Source organism: Cheilinus undulatus, linkage group 20 (genome assembly GCF_018320785.1).
Source record: "Cheilinus undulatus linkage group 20, ASM1832078v1, whole genome shotgun sequence".
Classification (NCBI taxonomy): Eukaryota; Metazoa; Chordata; class Actinopteri; order Labriformes; family Labridae; genus Cheilinus; species Cheilinus undulatus.
Genome location: NC_054884.1, coordinates 30816180 through 30832544, shown reverse-complemented (window position 1 = coordinate 30832544; position 16365 = coordinate 30816180). Strand labels below are relative to the sequence as shown.

The window sequence follows — 16365 nt, the reverse complement described above, 5'->3', positions numbered from 1 at the left end:
AAAGGGTACTTAACCATGTTATGCCTACTATGCTGGCAACCCATAGGGCTCTTTGTCACATTTAGCCCCCTCGAGGGGACTTTACAATGTTTTGCCTATTGTAAGGGTGCCAAAGAGCATCCAGAAACAGTTTATTCACTGAAAGGACCCCATACTTTGTCCACTGGAATGACATAGTAGAGGGCACTTTGCCATGTTTTGCCGACTGAAAGGTATTTTTGAGGACATTTTATTCTATTTTGCCTACTGTAGTAGAAGCTAACACTTAACAATTTGTCCTATCAAAGGGCACTGAGAGAACACATTACCATTATTTGCCAGCTGAAAGGGCAACCTAAAGGGCACTTCACCATGCCTTTTCCACCGGAATGACACCCTGGAATGTGAACGTTTTTTCAACCAAAGGGGAATTCAAGAGTGCCCCTATGGCATTATGGCAGTAGGGGGGGCAATCACAATGGCAACAAATTTTTCAGTGTTTTGAAGCTAATAACTTATAGGGAAGCATGATACAGTCAAAATGAAGCAGCATAAACTACCCTTGCCTGGCCATGCTCTGCTGCACTCTCTGCAAGCTGCTCTTGTAACCCTCCTCCACCCCAGCTCCTCCTTCATCCTGCTTTTGATTTAACCTGAGTAACTTTCAAATCTTATTAAAGACGACGTGTGTACTGTAGTTTTTATGATGACATAATGATAACCATTTCTTATCAAATAAACTGTAGTGGTGGATTTCTTTCAGAAACAGGCTTGTGTTTATCATAAAGTGGTGGTGTGGGTTATGAAACTAGCTGAGATTCTCTGGTCTGATGTTTGTGGTTACTCACTTTCAACTGACAGCGTGATGGGCTGGCTCGTCTTGTTCTCTCCGTTCTTGTCGTTTACAGCTTGGACGTAGTATCTCCCAGCGTCTGGCGCCACAGTAGACAGGATGACTAGTGTGTTGTCCAGGGTGATGGCACTGAAAAATGAACAAAAAGACACATGCAACGTCTTAAAACTTAAGCTCAAATAAGTGCAAAGATTCGAGTGAGAAAGTTGAAAAAGGCCTTTACTGAGTTTTTTAAAAGCAAGACCTAGAGGAAAATCTTCTGAGAAGAAATGAGGCAAATTAGACTGTTAAAAAGCAGCATCAGACCGCCTCATTAAAGCTAAATATGTTTGAAGTCTGGCAGGGTGTCCGCTTGATCCAAGCACTGAAAAGGGCATTAAACATTTTAACGTTTTAATTATGCTGCTCAGGCTGCATTAGGTGTATCGATTTACAATGTGTAAACAACGTGTCGGTGCTGACTGAGCAAGCAGAAATATTGACATCCTCTCCTGTTCATACTTCTGCTTATAGTTCCAAGTGAAATATGATAACTAGGAGCTCTTAATTGGCTATTTGTACCCTTCTGCTTTACCATGGCCTACATTTGGCAGCTGACCACATCTGGCAGACAACAGAAGTGGCTGAAGTGATGTCGTATAAATAAGTGCTGATCCATTTTTCAGCAGGTGTCCAATAGGGGATAACACAACATGTCTTGTTGACTCCATCAAGTGTTCCCTCGTCAATGTAGCAACCAGCCAGGGATAAAACCTACCTCCACCCCTTCCCTGCCGCCTGGTGTAGCCCCCCCCAAGACTATGTTTACAATCAATATTTTCTTATTATCTGTGCCTGTTCAACAATCTGGAGGTAGATAGCTCGTTCCAACCCGGTGCCTTCCTCCACATATATCTTTTCCTCCGGTCTTATCCCTCCATCGACTGTTCCTTCCCACGTACTTTCTCTTCTCTCTTTCACCTTATCCATTCCTCCAGATGGGTATGTGTGGCTGTGATATCTGGTTCTCTGCCCCCAAAAGAAAGGGACAAACATGCATATTTATAAACTTTTTGTGACCCAAACACAGAAGTAGGACAGGTTGAAAATAAAATGGAGAATCATAAAGTCTTGACATGTTGTAATGTTGATAAAGGTTGAGGTAAAGATAGAAAGAGTATGGAAATAAAGACTTATTATCCATCTATTATCTACACTGCTTATTCCATAAACCCTAAACTGGTGCCAGTCAATAGCAAGGCTAATACATAGACGAACAATAAGGCATGCTCACACTACTACACTACTACCTACGGGCAATTTAGAGCTACCCATTTAACTAACAAGCATGCTTAGAGCTTGTGGGAGGAAGCCAGAGAACTCTGAAAGGACCCATTCATCTCCATCTCAGACAAGCCCTGACCGGGATCCGATCCTGGAATCCTCTTGAAGTGAGGCTGATCCCTACACAACCATGCAGTCTGTAAGACTGGTATAAAAAAAAAAAAAAAAAAAAAAAAAAAAGCTTTAAAACTGCAACATTATCTGTAACATTGCTGAAATTGCTTTAAAGTGATTCATTTTATGCTGATGACTTTATTTTTTATGTTTGAGTTACTCTGGTGACCACTCAACAGTCACAGAGACACTCTGGAGACCACTCAACAGTCACAGAGTTACTCTGGTGAACACTCAACAGTCACAGAGTTACTCTGGTGAACATCCAACAGTCACAGAGTTACTCTGGTGAACACTCAACAGTCACAGAGTTACTCTGGTGACCACTCAACAGTCACAGAGACACTCTGGAGACCACTCAACAGTCACAGAGACACTCTGGAGACCACTCAACAGTCACAGAGTTACTCTGGTGACCACTCAACAGTCACAGAGTTACTCTGGTGACCACTCAACAGTCACAGAGACACTCTGGAGACCACTCAACAGTCACAGAGTTACTCTGGTGAACACTCAACAGTCACAGAGTTACTCTGGTGACCACTCAACAGTCACAGAGACACTCTGGTGACCACTCAACAGTCACAAAGTTACTCTGGTGAACACTCAACAGTCACAGAGTTACTCTGGTGAACATCCAACAGTCACAGAGTTACTCTGGTGAAAACTCAACAGTCACAGAGTTACTCTGGAGACCACTCAACAGTCACAAAGTTACTCTGGTGACCACTCAGCAGTCACAGAGTTACTCTGGTGAACACTCAACAGTCACAAAGGTACTCTGGTGAACACTCAACAGTCATAGAGTTACTCTGGTGACCACTCAACAGTCACAGAGTTACTCTGGTGAACACTCAACAGTCATAGAGTTACTCTGGTAAACACACAACAGTCACAAAGTTACTCTGGTGAACACTCAGCAGTCACAGAGTAACTCTGGTGAACACTCAACAGTCATAGAGTTACTCTGGTGAACACTCAACAGTCACAAAGGTACTCTGGTGAACACTCAGCAGTCACAGAGACACTCTGGTGAACACTCAACAGTCACAAAGGTACTCTGGTGAACACTCAGCAGTCACAGAGTAACTCTGGTGAACACTCAACAGTCACAGAGTTACTCTGGTGAACACTCAGCAGTCACAGAGTTACTCTGGTGACCACTCAACAGTCACAGAGTTACTCTGGTGAACACTCAACAGTCACAGAGTTACTCTGGTGACCACTCAACAGTCATAGAGTTACTCTGGTGACCACTTAGCCCCCATGATTCTCTGATCTTTTAGGTTTTTGTCTAGTATATGCAGCATTATTGCACTCTCGTTGGAAAGTGGTCTCCAGGTTTCCTGGAATGGTTTTATGTATTGAAATGTCATGTCTGGCATCACTGGTACATGGTGCCAGTTTTTTAAGAGAGAAAAAAGCCAGCTCTTCAATCTTGTGTTAATCTGTTGTGTTAGAGTCTGCTGTCTCCTTTTCTCTTGCACATGTGCTTTTTTAAAATTTAATATCTTGGTTAAAATTACTTTGACTATTGTTGCTGCTGTGTAAACATGACCCCTAACACCCTAGTTATTATATCTGGTTATCATTTTCAGTTTTCATGGTTACACTCTTTAATACAAATCTTTTATACATAAAACTAATCAGGAAGCTTGATCTTTCAGAGATATTACTGTTGCAGACACAAATCAATATGATTTAAATTGTTGTGGCTCCAGCCTTGCCTCGGCACTCTGTGACTTCTTTGTTTGATTTTCTCTTTGATGTTTCTTTTAAAGTCCCCGGAGCTATTGGCGGCACTATATCTAGGAAAACAGCTATCTAGCCAATCAATATAAACACAAAATCTTAGATCCGCTGAAAGTAATGGCTTCTTCTATGAATGTACTTTGACTCTTACAAAAACTGTGACCCCTGTTGTGTAAATTTCAGCCATGCTCCTGCTCCTGTTTCCCTGCTGATTACGTCCTTCTCTCCTCCTTCCTCTTTCAATCTCAGCCACTCCAGTCCTCCAGCCACTTGTTCCTTCATCCTTACCAAGACCTCATCAGTGGGGGATCTATGCACCTGCTGTGCCTTATCAAGGCAGCAAGAGAGCTGATGAGAAAAAAAGAGTCAAAAGGTGAAAGAAAACCCTCCTTAAATCGTTATTACAGTGCCAGAGGAGCATAAAGGAAAAGCCTCCGACACAGGAGAGACTTGTATGCTCTGTTTGCTGCATATCGCTTACCTGAGTTTACAGTATGAAGACTTATGAGATCCATCCTCAGCTTGATTGATTGTCAAATATCTCAAAGCAGCACAAGGCACCGAGCTCATTTGGGATTCCCCATGCATGCAGAGCCTGAAAACAGTCTTCCTAAAGGAGCTGGCAGGCCTCAATGGCTGCAGCTTATGATCTGCGGTAAATATTTAATGCTAGCTCGCTGGAGCGGTGACATCCTGGATGCACAGCCATGAATTATGGATCCCTTCAGGGATGCGGGCAGAACGGAAGTGTCCAAAGCGTTGAATGGATCCCAGGTGACTTCCAGGGACCTTTCTAAAACGGGGACACAATCCTGGGCTGAACATACCTCTCCCTTAAGAAACTGCAGATAAATATACAAGGTGGTGCTGTTAAGCAATGTACAACCTGAAGGGGACAGCCTTTTTTCTCTGCGATGATGTGAAGTAGGTAATCTTACAAGCTCTCTTTGAAAGTTTTACACTAAATTTCCTGTTTTTCAAAGACCCACTCACCACTAAATAACCCCATCCAAGCACCTTCCAAACAAGGCTGCAGCTAATATTTCAACAACATTCGGCACAGGTCGAGATTTCATCAGCGTTAGTGGGAGCAGGAGGCAATTTTTTTTTCCCCGGCTAGTTGATTTTAATGTGCTCCCCTGCTGAGCGTTATTTCACCTCAGCCTGTAATCAGAGGAGCTGCAGTGGGGGTCAAACGAAACTTTGTTGCTACCCGTGTTCAGCAGATCTAACCGCTAACTGTGCTCGCTATGCCTCAGGGATCAAAGACCGCAGGATGCAGGAAGAAATTAAAGAGGCCAATTATCCTGAATGGCTTTAAATATATCAAAGGAGCAGAGAAAGGTGGATTTAAATAAGGGGAAACCAGCTGTATTCCTACTGCAGTCCATTTCCTCAGAGAGATTCACAAGGGGGAAAGCTCAAATGCTATTAAGATGTCATGATGCTGTGTGCTAGGCTGCAAGTCACATAGGGAATCTGACAAAAGCCAAAGTCATTTCACTCTACAGGTCAAGTCACTGCTTAATCAGTTTCCCTGGCAACCATTACACCATGAAGACAAAAGAGCACCAAGCAACTCAGAGAAAAGGTTATTGAAAAGTATAATTAAAAACGATTCCTAAGCACTGAGAAGCCCCCAGAGCTCAGTAAAATCCATTATTGAAGAAATGTAAGGAGTAGATAAATAATCATACTGGTATCTTGGGCATCATGCCATACCAATATGTCTCCATTTTTTATTGTTTTTATTTGTTTTCTAAATCAGTGCTTTTGGTCACCCTGTCAGTGGGGTTTACACATTTTAAATCACTACAATTGACTAAAAGATGCTGACAGTGTTAAACTGTTTGAAAGAGCATTTTTTTTTTTTTTTTTTCCTGAGATGTGATTTTGGAGAAAGGAGGTTATGACCTGATGGAAGTGATATATGAAAATATTGTTCAACCTGATGACAGTAGACGGTAACAGCACTGCAGTATTTATCAGATAAGTCACATCTGATCTATCTATGACACTTAGATACTAAAATTTAACTTTAACTACAACTAAGGTTGATATTTTCTTGTTCTGAGTGTTCGATGAATTATCTTTATCAAATACAGGCGTTTTATATGGAACCCATACAGTCAGCTGTATGTGATGACAAATAATATTGTTAAAATATTGACATGAAGGAGTAATAATGTGCAGTTTAAAGATATCCCTATGTGATAATTGTTTTTCTGTTTGTTTTGGCGATCAATCATCAGAGATAACAGTTTTGTAACGTAGCAGTCAAAATGAGCCCTCATGATTTTTCTACTAGCTTTGGATTTCTGGCCTTTCTACAAAGATGAGCTCTTTAGATTAAAACAAAAAACAAAACAGGAAACTTGGGACGATGTGTTCTTAATTAAAGAGTGCAACCCTGGATCATTGTTTATTTAATTTCCCCTGTAATGTAGTTTATTAGGAATAATGAAAATTAGAAAAAGGAAGCAGTGAGTGGCAAATTAAACATTTAAACTGCCATCTCTCTATTTCAGTGGAACATAAATCCTCATTATCATTATTGATTCAAGTGCTACAGAATCATTATAAGACTGGCAGTCATTGAAAAGCCACCCTCGATGCCAAACATAAATAAATTGATCAGCAAGAAAGTAATTGCGTATGAGACTAATACGGCCTCTCGCTGCAAGCAAGAACCGCGCTCGCACAGAAACCTTCACAGTCGGCCAAGATGTTTCTGAGCAGCTGTCCAGCCTGCCAGGGTCTCCTGTGGACCGTAGCTTTTACTGGAGAATAATAATGGAGAAGGAAATTGGATTGGAATAAAAAGGGAACGCTTACAAAGATGCAAGAATACACACAAACAGGAGATAGAGAAAAAGAGAGAGGCATGTTCGCACATATCTGATTTGTCCAAATTTCTCAGCTCTGTGGCCTGATAAATCCCCGCACCGTGCCGGGTGCGTGGTGAGGCATCGTTACGAGCAGGCAGCTGCACGCACACCACTGAGAGACTGGGGAGGTGAATAACAATGACCAGAATGCATTCAGTCAGAGGATGAGGGAGATAAAATAAATAGGAGAGATGCCAAAGGAAGACTTAAGAAAGCTTTGCAAAACAACAAACAGTTGAACATATTCCCACAATGGCCATCATCCTCTGACAAGTACACTAGAGATAAAACACTAAAATCCTGCATCATGTAATGGCCTGATCAGCAACTAAATGGACATAGGGTAATGTTAGCTTGGAAGTGGCTAAAGGCTTCCTTTAGGTTGTCATTTCATGATGTTGTTAAACAGCTTTCACTGTATCTTTTGGGTCGTTGTCTTGCTAGAGAATAAATCTTCTCCAAAGCGTAGCTCTCTTGCAGACATAATAAGGCTGTCTCTAGGATTTTCCTATATTCATTTTACCCACTACCTTTACAAGCCTTCCAGGGCTAGCTGCTGAGAAGCATCCCCACAGCATGATGCTGCCACCACCAAGCTCCACAGTGGGAATGGTGTATTTGTGATGATGTGCAGCATTTGGCATTTTGTCTGATGGCCAAAAAGCTCTAGTCAAGATTTAATCTGAGATTTCTTCAACAGTGGCTTTCTCTTTGCCACTCTCCCATAAAGCTTTGACTTATCAAGAAAATTCTTTGACCACGTTTAATGCCAGAGCCTGATTCTTTGAATCATCATGAACTTCAAAGAAGCAAATCAGCAGTTTAAACGCACGTTTAAGCTGTTTATTTAGGTCGTTGTAATATGAGTTGCTGCAGCTCATGTCAAAACAGGCTGATAGAGACGCTATGCAAAGCAAACACTCGCTACATGTTGCTGTTATTACAGACAACAACCTTTGCATGGACAGAACACAACCTTATTACCATGCCGAATGTTTATCACACAGACACAAACAGGTTGCATGTTGCTTGCTTTATGGCTGCTGTCTGTCACTTTGCTAATCTAACGGCAGCATCGTTTATACCTTGTGAGCACCACAACACACAAATTTAAATTAATGACTAAACATCTAAAAATTTATCTCGTGGAAGGCTTACCCTAGAGAGAAGTGATATTTTCTTTTCCTTTTTTGCAATTTGTTAAGATAACATTTAAACTGAAATACAGACAGATTTAGAAAGAGTGCAGCAGCATTGCTACTTTTAATTCAGCAGGGTTTATATGCAATATAAAAACTGTGAAAAAGGCTGCCATGGTCTTTCTAGTGTTAATCCAGTCCTGACACAGTGTGACAGAGCAGCGCCTGTTCTAACACACACATACACTCGGCAGTGTTTTGGCATCTGTCGTGGCTGTCCCCCTCCGCTGGGCCATGAGGGGCCTAACCTCGCTCCGCAGCCTCAGACCTCCATTACATGCAGACAAATGGCCCCGGTCGGCTGATGGCTTCCCCCCAGGAGGGAAAGGGGGGGTCGGCGGGATCAAGCAGCTCACATGGCTGGCTGAGGTGTGAGTCAAACTACAGCCAGTGGAGAGATGAAAGGGAAGGAGAGCTAGAGAGAGAATGAAGACTGAGTGCGAGCGGTAGGCTGCATGCCCGACTGCTCAATGGACCTGTGATGAGAAAAGCCACAGCTCCTGGGGAGGGAGAGATGGAGGGAGAGAGAGAGAGAGAGATGGAAGTGAAGGAGTGCTGCTCGTGAAAACAGCCACTTGTTTTCCCGACGGGGGCATGAACTAGAGATTTGTGGCTCACTGTTCGTTTTCTACTCCCCCGTTGCTCGTGGTTGGTTGAGTGTTCACAAAACCAGGCTCTGTGAGGAAAAAGAGGATGTCCCAAGTGCACTGGAAGGTCAAATAGTGATGCGTCTCGATCTGCTGACTAACATGAGTGTTTACAACACCAAACACAACAGGCCTAAATCCCTATATCCATCCAGCCTCTGAATCACACCTTTCTACACCACAGCTGAAGGATTAATCGATCGGAGGAGGGAGAACTGACTGCATGTGAGTCATTTTTGACAGAGAGGCCAAACAGATTCCAGTTTTAGCTCCTCTGTTTAGAGCATTTTCTCTTTTTCAAATAATTGCTGCTGACAACACATTGCAAGACATGCTGCAGACAAAAATATTGAGGACATTTCATGAAGGTTGACAGCCAAACACCTAACTAGTTGAACTAGACTCTTTACTGACTAGTCATACCCACCATTATGGATGCAAGGCCATGCTATATCATGAACCAATTTACAGCTAATCAGAGTATTAAAACATAAGACACAGTAGACATGGGCTACCACTGAGAACTAAACTACATTAGACTCGCACCTACGGGCAATTTAGAATCACCAGTTAGACCAAATGGTATGTTTTTGGACTGTGAAAGGACTTTAAAGTACCCAAAGAAAACCCAAGCATGCAGGTGATGGTGATTTTTAGCGGTCGTTTCACAGATCAGCTAACCACAAAGAAGAAATGTGAGGAAGGGAAAATGGTTGCGGGTTTGGAGTTGAACCCCTTGAACTTTTTTAATGGGGCGCCTTCTCTCCTGACTAGACCAAGCTCTCCCAACCATTTTTCCTTGGAGCCCCCCTACATGCACCTAAGAAAAGCTGAGGCCCCTTATAAGCCACATGAAAGGAAAAAGTGACACATTGCTGTCAAAAATTAACAATGATTTTAACCGTTTCACTGATAAAACTCTTTAAAAAGACTGGTGCATGTTTTTTCTTATCAATAGACATTTGTATGAACTACCCAGTTACTGTTTTATCATGTTTTTAGTCGATATGTGTAAATCTAATTTTGGATGGCCAACCCCTTTAGGGGTCCTGGAACCCAGGTTTGGAACCAAAGTGTTGGACCATCACCATGAGCAGGTTCACTACTGTTCTAAGTCTTTTCCATTTGTGGATAATGGCTCTCCCCATAGTTTGCTGGAGTCCCAAAGCCTTATAAATGGCTTTGTTACCATTTCCAGGCTGATTGGCATGACCTTAAACAGGCCATTCGTGCTTGAAAACCCTCCAGTGTGGCTGAATTTAAACAATTCTGCAAAGAGGAGTGGGTCAAAATTCCTCCTAAGCTATGTGAATGTAAAAGAGGCAACTACTTTTGCCTAATAACTGGTTGTGACACCCTTGGCGGCAACAACTGCAAGTAAGAGTTTGTGATTTGCAATGAGACTTCAATGAGACTAATTTTGTCCCATTCATTTTTGCAGATTTGCATTAATTCAGTCATATTGGAGGGTTTTCAAGCATGAAAGGCCTGTTTAAGGTCATGCCAATTAGCCTGAAAAAGGGTTACAAAGTTATTTCTAAGGCTTACAGGCTCCAGCAAACCATGGTGAGAGCCATTATCCACAAATGGAGAAAACTTGGAAGAGTGGTGAACCTTCCCAGAATTGACCTGCCAACCAGAATTACTCAAGAAGTTTGAGGTTGTAATAAAGAGTTCATAATAACTAGCATGAAGTCTTTCGCATCACTAGGGAGGAATTTTGGCCATCTCTTTGCAGAATTGTTTTAATTCAGCCCCACTGGCTTATTAGGTTTGTGTGCAGTTACTTAAGCCTAATAACTGGTTGAACCACTCTTGTCAACAACAACTGCAAGTAAGCGTTTGTGATAACTGCCAATGCCTCTTTCATATTGCTGTGGAGGAATTTTGACCCACTTTTCTTTTCAGAATTGTTTAAATTCAGCCACATTGGAGGGTTTTCAAGCATGAACAGTCTGTTTAAGGTCAAGTGAATCCGTCTGGAACGGGTTACAAAGCAATTTATAAGGCTTTGAGACTTAAGCTAATCATGTCGAGAGCCACTATCCACAAATGGAGACAACTTGGGACAGTGGAGAACCTTCCCAGGAGTACCCAGCAAAGAATTCGGGGGAAATTAGTTTGGCACATAGGACCAGGTAGGTTTGGATAGCTTTCCCCCCTCAATAAATGAGAACGGCAATTTGGTAGTTCCTCAGGATATCTTTGTCTAATACTAAATTTTTGTTTGATGATCTGATCATAGAAAAGAAAGGCAATGGTCCAAATGGATGGCCTGGCTCCTTTACCACATGTTAGTTTGCACAGTCTTTCCCTGATTTGTAAATGTTTCCACTATCCTATAAAAGAAAGGGAAAAAAAAGACCAAAACGACCAGATGTAGTACATTTAAATCTTGATGTTGCATTGGCAGAGGGGGTCTGGTGATTGAGGAAGGTGTCATCAATCAGCCCAGCATGGACGCCTACATCATTGCAGTGCTTAAAATATCCATTGTTTGGTTTAATGACATCAATCCACCACCTACTTTGGTAATTATTATGCAATTTCTTATGGGAAAAACAGTGATTTCCTAGTTTTGCATCATTGCAATTTAAAAGCTTATGTTTTAGACAGCTGGTGAGGCAAAAATAGCTCTTGAAGATTCCTCCTTTGGCGCTCTGAAGTGGAAAAGGGCAAAGGATTAATCAAGAAAATACTTTATGCATCCACTTACATGATTGTGTTCTCTGTTGCAAGAGCTGCTTCTCCTTGACATCCCTTCCTTGTTGACCTGCAGATTGGTGGGTTCATGACTAATGCTGGGCCGCTGGTCAGAGGAAAATGCAGAGGAAGGGCTTGGCTATTCAGTGGCCCTCGTGACTAATGGGGAATCCATAGCAGACTGACAGGGCCCGAGCATCACAGGCAGGGGCCATTAATTGATCAGTGGCTACAGCAGATTACTCAAGGGAATTGCAATGTGCGCGTGTCAGGGATGTCCTCCCACTGACTCCTCCAGGTCAGGATCCTCCGTGTTCTGTCTTAACGGACACCTCTACAAGGTTGTATTCAGCGTAATGCAGATAAATCCATGCCCGGGTGTCAATGCAAAGTTTCTGGGAGAGAAAACCAGGTTGTGGGCAGTAAGTTGTTGTCAGCGGTGAAATAGTGAGCAGACAGGCTCCGTCGCTGTTTCTCGCAGCAGAATCACCCTTCAGCCAGCAGCACTACAATTCCTGGCAAATGTGTTTACTGAAGGAGCGTCTGATTATACACCACATTAAGTCTCCAAAATAACACAACAAATCACGCCAGCTGAATGGCAAAGACGCTGCCAAAAGCGTTCCCACTCAATAAGTGAGGAATAATGACTGGTGGTGCTAAATAAGTTCTTTCTCGCCTTACATCCTGCTCTACATCACAAAACAACAAAAGGCCTGAGGATGCAGGTTGAAGCGATCCATCGCGAGGCAGCTTAATCTGATGCCCGGCTAAACATTACAGCGCTGAATCAAACAAGGACGCCATTTCTGGACTGAGAACAAGAAGAGCACAGACAGACTATCAGGGAGCAGCCCTGCAATAAGTGAATCTGCAAGTTTGTGGGTGCACAGCGAGAGACGGCGTCCAGGATCTGCCAACTCGCCAAGAACAACAGCTGCAGAGGCCACATGGCAAAGAGAGAGCAGTCACAGTGCCACAGCGAGACGCTGGCTTGCCAGGGGAGAACTGGCAGCGGTGAAGCAAAAAATGCAGTATTCAGTCAGTTTCTCTAGGTTTTCTTTACACATGCAGGGACTGGCTGGTGTGTGGAGTTCATTTTGCTACCAGTAAATGGCAGGCATCCCTGACTTTTAGGGAAGAAATCCAACAGGAAACTTTTCCCAAGCTGCTGAAATACCTGATTTGTTTCAGGAAGAGGGTCTGAAATGTCACTGATGTCTTTCAATTAAACCTTAGACCTTGTTTTAAGAGGAAAAAAGATGTCCTCCTCAAAAATGGCACTCCAAATACTGAACAGTCAACTATAGGTTTGATTTCATTGATGAATTTCACATGAGGGAGAAAAGCTGCTAAAATGTTGTCTTCCTGGTTAATGTTGCAGCTACTCACAAAGCATTTTGGGATTGCAGGTGAATCAGGATTGGCACTTTTATCAGCTTTTCTCCCTCATTAAATGAAATTCATTCAGCTCCTTACCCCTGTAAATTCCAATTCAGATCAATGCAAAAATGCAAACAAAAATTCTGCAATTCTGAGCCGTGGACACGCTAAATATATGCCACGAAAAAAGGAGAACCAGTGGGGCTCAGATGGCCTAGTGCAGGGGTGTCAAACCCAAGGGTCGGGGGTCAAATCCAGCCCGAGAGATCATATCATGATTTTATTATAACTGGCCAACTTAGGTCTGCAGATTTCCTCCAGTGTACAAATGTGAATTTAACCTTGATGATTTAAAATAACCTTGTTCAGTTAAAAAATTGTAAAAGAGTAAAAATAACTAGATAGAAAGTCAGGAATATATGAAAAGAAATAAATTTTAGTTTTTCATTTCACATTTTTAAATTTGCATCTCACAATCATGACTTAGTCTTATGATTTTGATTTTTATTTCTAACCTTTTCAACTCATATTTTGGACTTTTTTATTTCACATTTTTAACTTTTAGATTCAAAATTTCAATTCAAAGTCATACTTTGACCTCTCAAACTCCTGTCTTTGAGTTTCTATCTCAAATCTTTGCCTTTTAAAAACATTATTTAGAATTTAATTTCACATTTTGACCTTTTGAACTCATAATAAATAATGATTTCTTATGTATTAATGAAGAAAAACAGAGAGGAAAAGGATATCTTGCTTCCAGCTACTTAGATCATAGGTTTATCCTCTCTCTGATGTTTGAATGAGATGTTTTCCATTACCTGTAACAAGACGGATGTCAACTCAATCAGCAGAGTTCATCTGACAATAATCCCAGACCTTTTTATTCCCAAGGGCAGAGGAGTGAGCAAAGACAGGCTCATATTAGCAAGACAAACCAGCTCTGACATGTTCAGAAACATTGACCGTCTGAGGGCACTGTAACAAGAAAATGAATAATGAGTCATCTCCTCATATCCAAATTATGAGACACTAATATTGAGGCTTAAAAGAGAGGGCACTGATTCGAGTTAAGGCTACATTACTTTTTCTCTCACTTTTGCAAAGCTGTGGCGCAATAAGGCAAAGAAAAATAACTGTAATCCAGCTTTTCCACCCAAGGTCCCACCAATTTCCACAAAGTGCCCTGGTCGCCTGCTTTCAGCATTATGTAACTCAGACTGTGGGCAGAGTCTTTAAAATGTGTACATCTTCACAGGACAGAAGCATTCAGCTTATAAAAGGCCAGTTAGCTTCAGTGGAACAACTCTTTGATACAATGGCTAAGGTTAAGAGAAGGAATAGGACAGTGACAGAGTGACGGAGTGATAGAGCAAGACACTGGATGAGAGTAAACATGATACTGTCTTTTATAGGTTGCAAGAGCTTTTGTGAAACAGTTGGCAACAAGTCCATTGCTGAGATGGCCAAATTACTGTTGGATAGGTGGGTAATGTACATGCAAACAGTTTGCAAACAACTGGCTGTAGATCCTAGCAGAGTCACATTTGTACAAATCCAGTAATACTGACATGGTTCTTTGTCTTTTTACTGTCTTTGCCATTTTGCCACCACTAACAAATGGTCTATAGGTGTTTTAACAGTACATTTCTGCAACTATGCTGTAATAAAGTGTTGCCTTCAATATCCCTATAGACGGTCAAACCATACTGCAACCGTGTGCATGTGTTCCCCTGTTGGTAATGCTGACCTCATTCTTGCTTCTTTTACGCACCAAACCCAGCACATGGAGAGGATCGTTGTGTCCCCTCATAACCTCTATACAATGTTCATAGTGAAGGCAAAACATCATAGTCACATAATGGGGAGGTACACCATATGGACAAAAGTATTTGGGCACACTTGTTTATTATAGAATCCAGGTTTTTCAATCAGACCTGGTGTCAACCATCTAGTCATGCAGTCTCTGAAATGGGTCATTCTGAAGAACTTAGAGCGTGGCACTGTGATGGATGCCACCTTTGCCAGAAGACAGTTCTTGAACTTTCATCCCTGCTGGATGGCAGTCAACTGTAAGTGATACTGTTGGCGGAAGCATTTAGGAACAACAGCAACTAAACCACGAAGCGGAAGACCATGTGAAAATCACAGAGCAGGATCAACAACTGCTAAGGCGCATGGGGTGTAAAAGTCACCAACGTCAAGAGTTCTGAACTTCGACTGGCGTGCCAGCACAGTGGGGCAGGAGCTTCATGGAATGAGTTTCCAAGGCTTAGGAGCTGCATTCAAACCTCAAGTCCAATGCCAAGCGTTGGATGCAGTGGTGTAAAGCACACTGACGCTGGACTGTGGAAATTTGGAAACATTTTCCATTGAGTGACAGTTCATGCTTCTTTGTTTAACAGTCAGATGGACGACTCTGGGTTTGGCGGACATCGGGAGAGTGCTACCTTCCTGACTGCACTGTGCCAACTGTGAAGAGGAAGGGTTATGGTATGGGGCCAGTCTTCAGGGTTTGGGATAGGCCCCTTGTCTCAAGTAGACGACAAGCTTAATGCTTCAGCATACAAAGGCATTTTGGACAATGCTATGCTTCCAGCTTTGTGGTAACAGTTTGCGGAAGGGTCTTTCCATTCCAACATGACTGCGCCCCAGTGCACAAAGCAAGGACTATAAAGACATGGTGAGTTTGGTGTGGAACAACTTGACTGACCTGCACAGAATCTTGACCTCAACTACGTCAAGGACCTTTGGAGTGAACTGGAATGGAGCCAGGAATTCTGGTCCAACATCAGGGCTTGACCTCATAAATGCTATTCCAAAGAATGAATGGACATAAACTCCCACAGAAACACTCAAAAAATCATGTGGAAAGCCTTTCAAGTGTGTTATAGAAACAGATGTGTGTCTTGGAATTAGTCCAAGCAATAATGGGATTACAAGTAAATAAACAGATATATCCTAGTTTCTTGGGCTTGACTTTTACCCACAGAAAAGTTTGAGTTACTAATGTTGAGATGATTTTTCTTTTCTTAGAGTGACCTATGAAACCCTCAATTTCACAAAAAAAGTGTAAAGGTCAAGTCTAGATAAGAATGATCCACCTACTGTGCGCCACATTGGAAAAAGTAACCTCCACTATATCTATAGTACATGATCATTTGTTGCAAGTGATTACCACATTTATTCCAGGATCCTCCTTCTCTTCTCTATTGCTGAGGTGTGATGATAAAGAGAGGCAGGACAAAACCCCCCGGAGAGCCTGAAAATTAAAGTTATGACACCTGAGGAGGGCTGGCAAGAGAACGGGACAATGAGGAGAGATGTGGAAAAAGTAAGAAAAAAACTGTAAGAGAGACTGAGGCAAAAGAAAAGGAAAAAATGGTCTTCATGGTTGCAGTTCATGGCATCTTTATTTCCAAACCTAGCTATTAATGTTGAATGCATAAGTGCTGTAATTAAAATACCAATCTCACAAGGACTACAGTCATTATTATATTACACAAAGTCATTACAATATTTAGAGA

General features: G+C 42.1%; 1 protein-coding gene across 1 annotated transcript in view; it reads right to left on the bottom strand.

Moving 5' to 3' along the window:
• Window positions 1-16365, bottom strand: part of sdk2b (sidekick cell adhesion molecule 2b) — a 179467-nt gene that overhangs the window by 116275 nt on the left and 46827 nt on the right. Inside the window, exon 4 of the mRNA XM_041815899.1 lies at window positions 828-961. Coding sequence (XP_041671833.1) covers window positions 828-961 — 134 coding nt within the window. The remainder of the gene's footprint in view (window positions 1-827; window positions 962-16365) is intronic.